Source organism: Crocodylus porosus, unplaced genomic scaffold (genome assembly GCF_001723895.1).
Source record: "Crocodylus porosus isolate Cpor-Errol unplaced genomic scaffold, CroPor_comp1, whole genome shotgun sequence".
In the NCBI taxonomy this organism is placed as follows: domain Eukaryota; kingdom Metazoa; phylum Chordata; order Crocodylia; family Crocodylidae; genus Crocodylus; species Crocodylus porosus.
Genome location: NW_017728886.1, coordinates 53,392,118 through 53,406,000, shown reverse-complemented (window position 1 = coordinate 53,406,000; position 13,883 = coordinate 53,392,118). Strand labels below are relative to the sequence as shown.

The window sequence follows — 13,883 nt, the reverse complement described above, 5'->3', positions numbered from 1 at the left end:
CCTCTCAGCTCAGCGATCGGCCACAGGGGGACCCAGGGTGCCCTCCCAGACCCAGGAGGAACCAGTCACTGAGCCAGGGGGCAGAGGAGTCCCCTGCGTGGTCTGCGGCAGACCTAGAAGTGGACCAGAAGTGCGTAGAAAAAGCAGTCTGGAGCTGCTTCTGCTTGGTCACGACCACTGTGCTGACTCCCCTGGAGCCAGAGCCATTGCAGAAGATAAGCGGTGAGGCAGCAGGGTGAGCAAATGGCCAGTGGAGACAGGCAGTAGGCTATGTAGACACAGGTACAAGCACAACAGGAAAGCAAGGGGTGGGGGTCTGGCTATTTGCTCCTCCTTCCTGCTGCATACCCCCACAATGATTAGATTCTATACATGAAAAATGATATATATATAAGAAATTGATAAGAAATTAATAGTTTTCCATGTATTATTATTGGGGATGAAAATCATCTTAAATTTGAACTCGTCTTGGATTTGGGTAGCTACATAATTTTGCATTTCTAATCTTCATTTGAAGCAAAATTAATATCTTGTTTATGCAACAGTTGGCTGTTAAATGTGTAAGTAGTTAGTTGAAATGAGAATTTACAACTTGGAAGCATTGTTCTTCACTGGGGCCTTTTACACGCAAAATTAAAATATCCCTTTGGGCCCCCACTGATGGTATAAAAAGGGTTGACCCATATGTGTTTAAAGCAAAATCTGGTCAATCAGAATACATAGCTTAGTCCACTGCATTCTCACCTTGCACTCTTTGTGCAGAATCTGTAGTTTGAGCAGGATTTAATGCCCAATGAAGCTGACGTTGAAATTCAGGCCTGTCTTCTGTATGAATCAATTCAAACACACTCTGGTGTATAATATCAGACTATGCACAAAAAAGGAAAATGTTTAGGATAACAAGACAGCTGTGATGATAGTACCAAAAACATCTTATTGACATAGCTGATTTCTAAAGGTATAATGCAACGGATCTCCTGGAGGTACACTATTCTAAGTTTATACATAATGAAGTATTTTTAATAGCACAGAAGAGCCACCAATCATATTCACTATATTTAAATGTTTTGTTATGTTTGTGATTTTTATTTTGAAATTGCAGCATATCTTGAAAATTATATTTTTGTTCAGGGCAAATCTATTAGAATTATTTAAAAAATGGGAAAAACACAGATTTGCCATATAAAAAATGACAATGTTAAATATTTATCTACTTGTTTCATTGGAGCTGAAGCTGAAATGGATTTTGTAAATTAAACTTCAGTTTATATAGGAGTAAACTAAGCACAGTGCCAATCAAGATTTGGAGGAATCAAGGTTCCTTGCACGAAAGAGCACACAAATCTAAGAAAAGTATAAACTACAAATGTTGGCTTTGTTTGCTCATACAATCTTTATTGCGCCGCATAGGTGCACTGAAGTCTTTAATAATTAAACTTCCTTATCACCAGCAGTACTGGTGCTTAGGAATGGGATATGAGTCACAAATAGCAACTTCCAGTATCAGGTTTTGGAAGAAATGAAAAAAACTTTTTTAAATATAAGAAGAGAACATTCAAGAGAGGGGACAGTAAAACTGAAGTGAACTGTGCCGTTTGTTCCCTTATAGAATATTTTTTCTGTCTGAAGTAAGCATAACAAAGCCACAGAATTTAAAATTAAACAAGGACTGTAAACGATGTAAGATGATATGGTAGAAACAACAAATTAGCTCAAACTAATCAGTCCTTTGCATTACTATATTTTATAAAGGCAATGTTTCCCAAGAAATCCTACCACAAACATTATTTTAAAAATGTTAATGTAACTTTTAAAATTTAACTTTTTATACCATAAGAAATACATGGTAGATCTGTTGTAGTTACTATATGCATTGCCTATACAAACTGCTTTCACTGTTCTTATTTTTCAACACTGAGCTCTTAACTTAATGAAATATGACACTTTATTTGGAACATTTCCTTTTAAATTCACATTCCCAAATCTCTTGTGAATGAGCTAACAACAACAACATAACTGAATCTTTTGTTTCTTTTATAACAGCAACTACACCTATCATCTAGGATAAAACCAGTATTCACAAGACTGAAATCTGTTTCAATAACTGCAAATTTCAAAAGTTGAAAAGTTTATAGCATGGCAGTACATTAAGTACAAATGTATATTAGCAGTCTTTGCTTCAGGAGGTCAATAATGCCACTTATCAGGACTTTTATTGTATAGCACAACACTCTGTTATATAAGTGATTTATCATTAAATGAAAAAGCAATTCCTTCGTTTACACAATACGCTGTTGTTGACGTATGCATGAGTCTTCACATAAAACAGAAAGGGAACTAAAAATATTAGGAAGCTAACCTGATACATAATTAAATCAGCCTCAAAGCACACATGGTTAATTTTATGAGAAAGGTTTTTATTAAAATCACTACCTTTCCAAAGAATTAAGTTCTGTTCAACAGACTAAACTGTATACCACATACACATTCCAAACATTTGTTACAGTAAAGGGCTAATAAAATTTGAAAGTTCCCTGTCTTGCCTAACTCAATATAGCGAACCAGAATCTTCTTTTAATGGGCCCAAGACTTGTTCTTTACTATGTCAGTTAGTATAAAGGTTATAAAGCACCAAAGTGATCCAATTCTAAATAATTAATTGAACACTGAAGTCTCTGAACATCATGAACACCAAAGCCTTTAGAAATAATTAACAAAAATCTCCTAGATATCAGTGAACACCTGTATTAGGCAGGGAGGGTGAGGGGGAATACAGCAGAGGAAAAGAAAAACTGGGAAATAGGCTTACTTGCTGGAACCCCAGATAGTCCTGGATGGTTGAAGAGACATAAAAGACCAGAGCATCTGATGTAACAACCAGTACAAAGCCATTTAATGCCTAGAGAGAAGACAGCAAACCGTCAGCTTGGAAGATAAAATTCTCCATGATAATAGTTGCTGTAAGTCTACTTACTGGTCTTATGTTTCAGTATTGCATGGAATATGATAGACAAAAACTATACTTTAAAATGCATATCTGTTTTTTGTTTTACTGTTCAATACAAACCTGATTTTTCAGTGGTCCCTACAAAAACATTCTGGAAAATGCAAATTTGAAAGAAAACCTTATATAAAGGTTTAGCACATAATTCTTCACATTGTCCTTCTGGGCATATGGTATCAAGGTAATTAACTCTGCCTTCAGAGTTCTCCAACCCAACAGCCTTCATCACAATGTATATCATACATTGATATGAATAATGTACTCCAAACAGATACAAGACCTAGGTAAGCATAAGCTATTTTCAAACGAGTCTGTCAAAGAACTGGACATATTTATGTTCTGCATACCGGGTTAAATTAATTACTAATTAAACTATAATCAAAGTAAACTCCACTGAAGTCAAAATTAAATCATAAACACACTTTCTTCCTTCTTAAAAGGAAAATGCAGCAGGCAATATAAGAAAAAGGAAATAGTTCAGATTTCATAATATATTCTAAATTTTAAAGACAACAATGAAAGTAAAATATTAGAAAAAATATGTGTTTTATAGGCAAATAAACACTACAAGTACGGCAACTTGGAAAATCCAATTTAAATACATAAATAAATAAATGAATGAACAAATAATGGAGTTTTGAATCCCAGAAGGGAGAAACCTCAGAGGTTCAATAAAGTCCACTAGTGATTTCATTACCACTATTGATTTTCTATGGAAAGTACTCAGATACCAGTTTTAAAAGATTTTGTTATGACAATACTCTGAAATACAGTTCGATTACTTAATGTAAATGGAGCTAACAGCCATTGGAAGCCCAAGCTTTTGGCATAGGTAACAGATGAAACTTCTTCCACAGAACCATGCTGTAAAACAGGTCTCCCAGATTTGTTCTACTTATAGCGCAGATGGGCTTGAAGTTGAGTAAATCATGAAATCCCCACCTCTCACATGATACTAAAAGCATTTTACAGCTCACTTAAAATATACAGCTAAAAACTTCTACACCAGCAGACTTACTGTAAGCAAACAATGTTTTCAAAGAGATTTCCCCCTTTATAAAGAAGCAGACAAAGTGGCTCCTTATTTAAAGTCATGCAAAGGGCGTTTATCTGAACTCCCAATCAATACGGTTCATAGCAATTGTTGTGATAGCAAACAGAACATTTGTGACTTGGCAGCTCATCTAAAAGGTGCTGATTTACTTCCATGGATTCCAGTCAAGATTTACAAAAGCCTGGCTCAAGGGACTGAACTAAGACTGTTGTGCCACTTAATTGCCATAGCTGCATTTAGAGATTGAGTTCAAGAGTGTTCATATAAGCACACTTTAAGTCGGCAGCCTGAAAACGAGTACTAGAACTAGTGGATCACATAAAGCAAATGAAAGATTGTGGTGTTGTGTTTATCTACACAATTAAATGAAAGCAACTTACTACAAAGCTTCCCACTCTCACCCAACACAATCGTCACTGGTACAACCTTTTTTTTGAGTAAATTATGCCAGTGAGTTATAACTTCAGTTACTAGAGGTCCAAAAACCTCAAAATAAATGCCGTCCAAGTTTTATAAACATTGCCTAGTTTTGTTTTTAAAAAAAGAATCAAAAAGTCACATTACCTCCAAGTACATAGGATTGAAAAAATATTATGGCCTGCATGTGGGTGCTCTGCAAACTTGATTTATAAATACATCTCCTATTGTCCAATAAAATGCCTGTAAACTGTACAGTGATTCTGGCCAGCAGCTAAAATTAGTACTCTTGTTTCTTTTCATCTGAAAAACTAAAGCAAAGATTCTTTGTGAATTCTGTAGTATGAACAGAACAGCTCTCTTCTCTACTGCAACCTATATTTTACATTAACTCTGTTGCTTAGTTTGCTTTGAGACCTGACTATTCAGGGCAAAAAACAAATGAACAAAACCCAGCTATATTAGCCTTCATGTGAAACCGTACATCAGCGTCAATGTAGCACCAGCAACGCACTTTCCCAAGCCTCTACTACAGCAAGGTACTGAAAGCTCCTTAAAACAACACAGGGATGGTGCTTAAGTCTACTTTAACAGTAAATATGGTCCTTTTCTACCCAGCTTAAGTCCCTGAAAAAGTTAAAATACCTACTGCTCCGAGATGCCACCATCTTAGGTTTAAGACTAAGTTTTTAAAATACCATGCAGGAGGACCTAGCCATGTCTTGGCATTAACGGCTGTACAAGCACTGAAGCAGGTTGGAATAGGATCAAACTTAGACGGGTTATAGATGGAACAGGATCTGGCCTGCAGAGGTCTAAAATAAATTTGGGACTGGGTGTAAAGGGTACATCAAAGAACATACTGTACAGTCAGTTTTATGTGAAGTTGTCAAACATGCTAAAAAACTAAATGTGATTTTTTTTTCAATGGCAGATATGTCACATTTCCAATATTTAGATAGAATCACAGCCTTCAGAGGAGTTTTATATTGACACATTCACCAACAAGTAGAGGTGCACCAGTACATTAGTCCATATCATATTGGCATCGATAAAGGAAAACTGACATTGGCAATAGGCTTTTTTCACCTGATGTGGCCAATAATGTCACCAATAAATGCTACGTGCATATGCACAGCCGCAGCACGCACAGGGTCAGGAATACAGCCTGGCAGCGTCCAGCTGGTAAGTCTCTGGGGAGAAAAGGGCTTGGGGGAAGCAGATTAAGGCCCCCACAGAGAGGGAAGGAGTGGGGCAGGTGCTGCCTAGCTGGGATTGGGTGCAGGACGGAGACGCAGCTCGTCTGGGGGACCAGCAGCTCCTGCCGCTGCATGCACCCCTGGGGGAAGGTATGCTCCCCAGATCGGTGTGCAGGGTGAGGACTGGCTGTGGGTTTGGGGTGGTGCTGGGCTTTTCTTGGTGGGGGGGGGCCGGGCCCGGGCTGCACTGGGGCCAGGAAAGGCAGGCAGCAGCTGTAGCACAGAGGAGAAATGGGGGGGGGCTACAGAAAATTCTGGGGTGGCTGTAGCTACCCCCCCTAGTAGGCCCCCTTCCCAGTGCCACCACTGCCCACTTCAACCACAGCCCAGGCCCAGCCCGTGCCAAGAAGAGCCTGGCGCAGCCCTGAGTGCACAGCAGTCAGTCTGCCCTCACCCTGTATACAGATCTAGGGGGCACATGCCTCCCATGGAGCTCCACGCAGCGGCTCCCCCCTCCCTGCCTGCATCCCCTGAATGAGCCATGGGTCTGTTCTGCCCTGGCTGGGCAGCACCTGCCCCTGCCACTGCCCCACTCCCTCCCTTACCATAGAGGCCTTGATCTACCCCCCTCCCTGACCCCCTACCCCTCCACGCTCCTTCCCTCTCACAGACTTACCGGGCAGATGCTGCTCTCCAAGCTGTCAGGCTACATACTAGCAATTGGATTGGTATCAGCTGATATAGCTTGATAAAAATTAGCCATTGGGATTGACCTAAAAAATCTTTATCGGTGCACCCCTACCAACAAAGTATTTTTGAATGTCAAACAATTATCTTCAATCTAATTTTCCAGTTTTAGGAAGACTATGTATGGCAGGTAACTGTCTAAATGCAAACATTTTCTTCTTTAAAATATTACATTAAAGTTATTCAATTTTATAAGTGGGCATTTTAATTTCATTTTAACTGATGCAAATGCCTTTTCTAAATCTTCTTCAGTCCCAACTTCAAAGACCAAGCTATTCCCAGATTTTCCACTTCACTGATTTAAATAGAAATACAATAGTTTACATTGGCTGAGGACCTGCCCCTTTATGGCTTACATATATCAGCACCTATCTTCCCAATCATTTTTGATATTCATATTTCCAAGTAAAGTATCTAAGAGCTTGCCAGAGACTTTAACCTAAAACATATTCAACATGCTTTAAAGTGCCCTTGACACCATTTTGAAGTGCAGGAAGCTGAATACATGAGATGCTGCAGGTGTTTTAAAGCAACTCCTAAGAGCCAATCTAATTAAAACACCCACCCTGCACTGCACTCTGGTGCACATGTATAGATGCTCCATATGTCTCTGCAGTCTCAATGAAGTACATGGGAGCATGGGTCAATGTAGTGGTATGCACTATTACAATTTATAACCTGGTTCTAAGTTTTGGGATTTTCTAAGATGTTTCTAAGACTTGGCAGACATGCAGTTAAAGGTGCGATGGGATCTGATATGTGATCCCCACAATTGTGCTTCTTGCCATGTCACACATGAATGGCAGGAGGCGTGGTTATGGGATCGAGCCTCAGATCCCATTATGCCTTATTGCTGTTGGGGATCGGGATCCCAGGCTTTACCCTGCACTGGCAAATAGAAAGGTCTCCCAGCTGGGAGCTCCATCTGCTAGTGGGGCTTCCAGCCATGGGGCTGCACCATATGCAGTAGAGGCTGGGAGCCATCAGCTGATCTGGGTTCCCAGCTGCAGCAGTGCACCATGCAGTCTTGTGACTGGGAACCCCATCAGCTCATCTGGGTTCCCAGCTGCGGGAAAACAAAGTGCACACCCATGGCTAGGAGCCTGAATCACCTGACAGGGTTCCCAACTGCACCCCAGTGGCTGGGAGCCCCAGCCTGACCACACATTTAATTAATGATATGATAGGTACCAGCCACAAAATTACTAACATATTTTGTGTTATAAGTTTGTGGATCATTCCTTTTTTTAATCATGCTATTAGTTGCATTAATGTGTGGCCGGATAACTGGTTAATTACATCTTAAGTGTCATGTGTGCCAGGGGGCTCGGGATAAGACTTGAAGACAGTAATTGTCTTTAGGGTTAGACCCACCCAAGAGCTTGTATGTTTGACTTCTGAGATCTAAGGTGAAGCAACAGCACAAGAAAATGAAATCCCTATGCTCACCACAAACCAAACAATGTCACCAACCAAACCATGCACTTTTAAGAGATTGGTGATGTTCTTCATAAGTCTTTTCTGGCACCCACGTTAAAATAACACCTGCCAAACTGCGGTCACTGAAAGATCTACGGTTCTGTATCTTTTGTAGAGTCTAAAATAACATCTTGAGATGCATAACAAAATTTGTAAAAGGATATATTATTTTGTTGCAGTAGAAATACTAAATTAGGCTAACCAGAGTTATGGTGTTAATACAACCAATAGGATATAAAAAGTTTGACTTCTAAATTGTTATTTTGATAGCTCCAGATAGGGGAAAAGTCAGTAAGTAAACTGCAGGCGAGATAAAAAAAATTCTTGGAAATAATTCTTTTCAGTCTTTGAGAAGTTTTTACATGCCATTCACATGAGAAGATAATATATCTGTATCAAGTTACATGTTTAACTTATGATTTCCAAGCCATCTGCTTTCTGCCCCCACTCCCAGGGATGGGGCAGCACAGTGAGAAGAGACCCAGGGCAGAGTCTTTGTTGCCTGCACTCCAGGTACGGCTAAGGGGAGAGGAGCTGTGTAGGGGAAGGTAGGATGCCTCTGTGCAGCCCATGGGAGTGTGTGGCCCCCAACACCCAGAAGTTGGATATGTCCCTAATCTCTGGTTCCATACCACATTCCATTTATGATACGGTCAGTTCCTACTTTGAAGACAATAATATCATAAATTAACAACTGCTTTGTGATCAGAAAAGAGGTGAGAAGTTTCCAATTAGCAGTAACTGTGCCTCAGATTAACTTCATTGGCTACAATATTGCCACTGTGCAGGGAAGAGTTGAAGAATCAATATACATGAAAAAGTGAAAACAACAGGGTATGCCAGTTTCACTAACAACAGAGAAGAAATACAGAAAAATCAGAATACTTGACATATTTCATCATGTAAATATTACTATTTCATCATGAAAGACAACCTTAAAATTGAATAAAAATGTGTATTGTCTTAACGTATCTTATTAAATAATTATTTCTGTGTCTCAATCTGAGTTTAATTTACAATAGCAGAGACAATACTTTTTCAACTTTCAGCCTGCCTCCTTAGGTCATAAGATATGTGCAATTACTCTCTTTTATTCTGAGAACTGCAGCTGCCAAAAGCATATCTTTACATCAACATATGCTCTCAGCTGTGTCTGAGCAAGCCACAGCATCAGTTTTGTATTGGTAGGGAAGCAGTTTCACAATCAAGAAACCCGTCTGGCCTTTAGAAGGCTTATAGGCTTATGGAAGCAGTACTGGATCAAACTCTTGACCAAACTGAAGGTGTACAAAGCTGTGGTGCTTACCACATGATGATGTCTTAAACTAACAACTGATTTGTGATGAGGCAAGAGGAGAGAGGAATGAACAGTATGAGTGTGAGCTTAGAACATTATAAACCAGGCACATCCATCACCTGGGAAGTGTCAGAAGTACCTTTATGCCCTAGTCTGAAGTAAGGTGGTAGGACAAGGCTCTGGAATGTGTTGACTGCACAGCCAACCACCAATGTATTAATAATGGGCCAGGCACATGCCTCAGATGATGTGTGAATCCCCATGTAGCTCCTATAAAATGAACTGGAGTGCTGGAAGACAAAGCACAGTTACCCAAGTAAGTCCTTCAAGACTTCCCAGAGATGCAATTGATCAAATGCAACCTACTGGCTACCTCTGAGGTCTTACTATTAAACAGACACCAATCAAGTACCAAGTTGAGGGTAGGTATAAACCCTTTTGATGGCAACAGCTTGTCTTCACTCAGGAAAAGTTTGCACAGTAAAGAATTCATCAACAGCAGATCAGTTTGCACAGTGAGTGAACAGCATTTCAAGTTTTATTATGAAAGGTGCATAGGTCTGTACAGTTGCATGCCAACAGTACTTAACCACCTTCAAATACACACTGTCATCTTTGACTACAAAGGATTCACAGGTGAGGCAACCCCTCGTTCAGCTCCTTCAAAATTTAAGGTATTTATGCCTTAAGGAGCGTCGAACTAAATCTACCACAATTCTCTAAAATCTGAGTTTTAAATTATTAAATACTAGCCTTTTCAAACTTTTTTCTTGCTAGGAAATTAGTAAGTTTTCAAAACTGTGTGCAGTTAACAGCAACAACAGGATGGAATGGTGATAACATATTAATGAAAGACTGCATATATCCAGTAAGTTGCCCACTTAATGAGGTTTGGTACACCATAAGCCATCTGTTTTACTAGAAACCACTGCCTAAATTATATGCATTTTAGTCTATATGGATGAATAATTAACAACAAATATTTTTCTTGCTATTCAGGAATGCATTATAGAAATGAATAATTGTCTCCCTGAATGCCAATCCTTGCTCTCTAACTTTTGAAAAATCAATTTTAGTAATACATTTCTCCTTTATCTAAGTATTTGAATGACTGCCCTTGAACAGCCTGTAAGCTGAAGCAAGGACTAGGACACAAACAGACGTGCCAGCTGCATCATTATCAAAAAGACAGAGCTACCTCTGTAGGATTCTACAGTGACACAAATGCAGTAAAACTACTCCAACTTTAATTCTGCTTCTTTCAGGGTCACAATGTCTACTATGAGAGTCTGGGGCAAGAAGTACCTGCAGTACTTCCTATGTAGTTTTTGGTACAGTAAATTGTTCCAGTGCCCAATACTATTAGTCTAAAGTTCTTAATTATATGTCTCTATTCATAACAAATACATTAATATTGCTTTTCTGGATCAGGTGGAACTTCCTATAATTATTCACTTGGATTAACTGGGTAGCACTAACAAATAAGCGGACAGAGTTTTGCAGGGTAAAATTCTATGGTCTGATTCTCTCAGGAGTTATTTAGAAGGTATCAGCTTCTGACTTCTAGCAGAAGCTAGTCTGATAGTCTCTAAAAAGATGCCTTCTGTATTTTCCCTTTTTCATAATTATCCCCATTTACTACTTAATTTGCCAAAGAAATACTATGGGAAAGTACTCACAACAGCACTATGAATAATGTACATTTTCCTGTTTACAAGAAATGGCCTGAAAACTAATTATAGATAGATTTTCACCTTACAGACTAACCAAAGAAGGTAGGTACGTTGGTAGATGAATAGCAAGCAAGCACAAGCTTTTGTGGGATGAAGCTCACTCCAAGAGATGATGTCACCTTAACATCTGATAAAGTGAACTTCAGCCCACAAAACCTTGTGCTATTATTTATTTATATCTATCTATCTATCTATTTATTTATATCTATCTATAGATAGATAGATAGATAGATAGATAGATATAAAAAAAAATAAAATGATCTGTCAGTCTCTCTAGATGTGCAGGTCAAGAAATGATGGGATCCGATACATGATTCACGAAACTGCACCTTCTGCCATGCCACATGTGCATGGCAGGGCATGAATGTGGGGTTGCAAATCAGATCCCATCACGGTTTATTGCCAGTGTGGGGGAGTCCAGGATCACAGGCTCCCTCTGCACCAGCAAGAAGCAAGCTCCCATGGAAGGGAGCCCCCACAGTAGATGGAGCTCCCAGCCATGGGGCCATATCATTTGCTCCCCATGGCTGGGAGCCCTGTCAACTGACCTGGGCTCTCAGCTATAGAGGCACCCCAGGTATCCCAGTGGCAAGCAGCTGATGTGCTCTCCTGGCCTCAGGTATGCTCCAGACATGCCCATGGCTAGGGCACCATGTCAGCTATAGTACTGGGGCCATGGGCATGCATGTGGTGCACTGGGAGCCCCATCATATGACTCCCAGCCATAGAGGCATGTGCTCCTGTGACTGAGAGCCAGCATCATCTGGGAGATCCCAGGTCAGGGGTGAACATGGGTCCCACACAGCTGGGAGCGCTGATTAGATGATAGTGCTCCTAACTACAGGAGAGCCTGGCTACACATTCAATTAATGGAGTGATAGGAAGCAGCTACATAGTTATTCCACAAACTTTCTGGAATAACTTTGTAGTTTATTCCTCTTTTTATCACAACATTAATTGACTGAACATGTGGCTGAGTAAACACTTAATTAACTAGTAAGCATAGTATGTAGATAGGGTCTACAAGGTGACCTTCAGTCTGAACTGATTAACAGAATCAGAAAGGCAGTTAGGAATTTTGGCCTATTATAAAAATGTGCATGGAACAACAACAAACTATCAACCAAGCTAAAGATGCAAATCTATGAGACTTGCATTTATGGTTCAGAAATGAGGACTACATAAGCTAGGCACATCAGAAGACTGAACACTTTTCATGTGAGATGCCTGTGAATGATCCTGAAAATGCCAAACAGGTGCTGGAGTGCACAGGACTGACACACTTAGAAACCACTATCAAGAAGAGAAGGTTGTGATGGCTTGGCCATGTCAGGAGAATGTAAGAAGACTATATCCCCAAAACTATTTTGTACAGTGAGATTTGAAATAGCTTTAGAAAGCAGGGTTGTCCTTTATGGTGCAAAAATGATACAAAGTAATTCAACATCAATGTAGAAGGCTGGGAGAAGTGTGCAGAACCCCATCCAATCTGGAGGGAACATCTGGTATTACGTGCAGCTCAAAATGAAGTGGGTTTGATCCAGAGGATGGAAGCAAACCAAGAAAGAAGGAAGCAGTGTGCTGTAAACTTGGACTCCACTTTAGGTAAGACTTGGATCTGTGAAACTTGTAAGAAGCTATGTCACTCTTGAATTGGGTTCGTCAGCCAAAAGTGAATTCATCAGGCACCTGACTAGATTTCTTACATGTACACCATGGTCTAGAGGATTGACAGTTGCTTAATAAAAATATAATATGCAGATGGGGCCTACAAGGTGGAAATCTACCTTACCTTCTACTTGACTTCATACTAACGCAGCTGACTACTTCTCCTTGAAAACTAATTTGAAACCAAAATAGGTTTTGCATGAAATTATCACAATTAGAAACAATTTCTGACAAAGAAATGTTGAAGTATATATTTAAGGTGTACAAAAGGTTTTTTTTTTTAAAAGTAATAATTTAACACTGAATTACCTTTCCTAAGCCAATAATCAATTATGCATGCTACAAAAGGTTAGCATTCTAGCTATTGGTCAATTCATGTTTTTGCCCCTTTTTTCATGAGTTTGTCCACAAAAATTAAAATAGTAGAAGAATCTCATCCATTAAAGACTTCTTTATTAGTTGCAACAAATGAATGTTACTTTTGCCACTATATATTACATCCACAGTAAAACATACCTGCAGTAAAAGCTCTCCTTCAAGTATATGTATGCCTCCGCCAGGTTTGTTTGTTCTACAGCTTTCCTGAATGCCATTTCTTTCAGGCCTTGCAGAATTGGAGGATTTTAATGCAACTACAAATCCAAAACAAAAAAAAAAAAGTTTGACTTTTTCTGTGATTGACCTACTTGTAAACGTATGTGTAAACACCCTTTATTATATTATTATTAAAGCAAGAAGAAACACATAACAAGAGGTCTTAATATTCAATATTTTACACACTGGTTTCTAACTTCCCAAAGACACAAAATACAGTAATATTTACTATGTGGGGGGAGCGAGGGGGTTGTTTGGTTTTTGCTAGAATTGACTTAATAGAAGTTCCCCTAAAGCCCTATGTCTAAACAGCTGTCTATTCACTGGGATGTGGCTTTAAGCAAGCAAAATCCAGTTGTCGGAATGGCAGCTTCCTTTTATTATTTTCATTATACTCAAGTGTTTTAACCTTTTTTGTAATTACCATTTTTGATACTCAAGTATTTATTAAACACACATTGGCATTACATACTAACAGGATGCCAACAGCATTATACTGTCCTTAAGGAAAAGTGGCATTAAGTTTATATAACTGATTTTATTTCCCCCCCAAAGCAATATCTTCAGTTACATTAATCCTAATTCTCAGAGTAGAAATGCATGAAAAAGTAACTTAATTTGTGCATAAGTAACTGTTTTTGCTAGTAAAGCAGAAGAATATTTCAGCTATAACTTAACATTTATATTAAAT

General features: G+C 39.2%; 1 protein-coding gene across 2 annotated transcripts in view; it reads right to left on the bottom strand.

The window, feature by feature from the left end:
- AHR (aryl hydrocarbon receptor) overlaps window positions 1-13,883 on the bottom strand; it is a 91,380-nt gene that overhangs the window by 23,949 nt on the left and 53,548 nt on the right. For both annotated transcript variants that reach the window (XM_019534241.1, XM_019534247.1), the window contains exons 2-3: window positions 2,810-2,899; window positions 745-868 (exon numbers count right to left, since the gene is read on the bottom strand). In XM_019534241.1, the coding sequence (XP_019389786.1) occupies window positions 745-868; window positions 2,810-2,899 (214 nt within the window). The remainder of the gene's footprint in view (window positions 1-744; window positions 869-2,809; window positions 2,900-13,883) is intronic.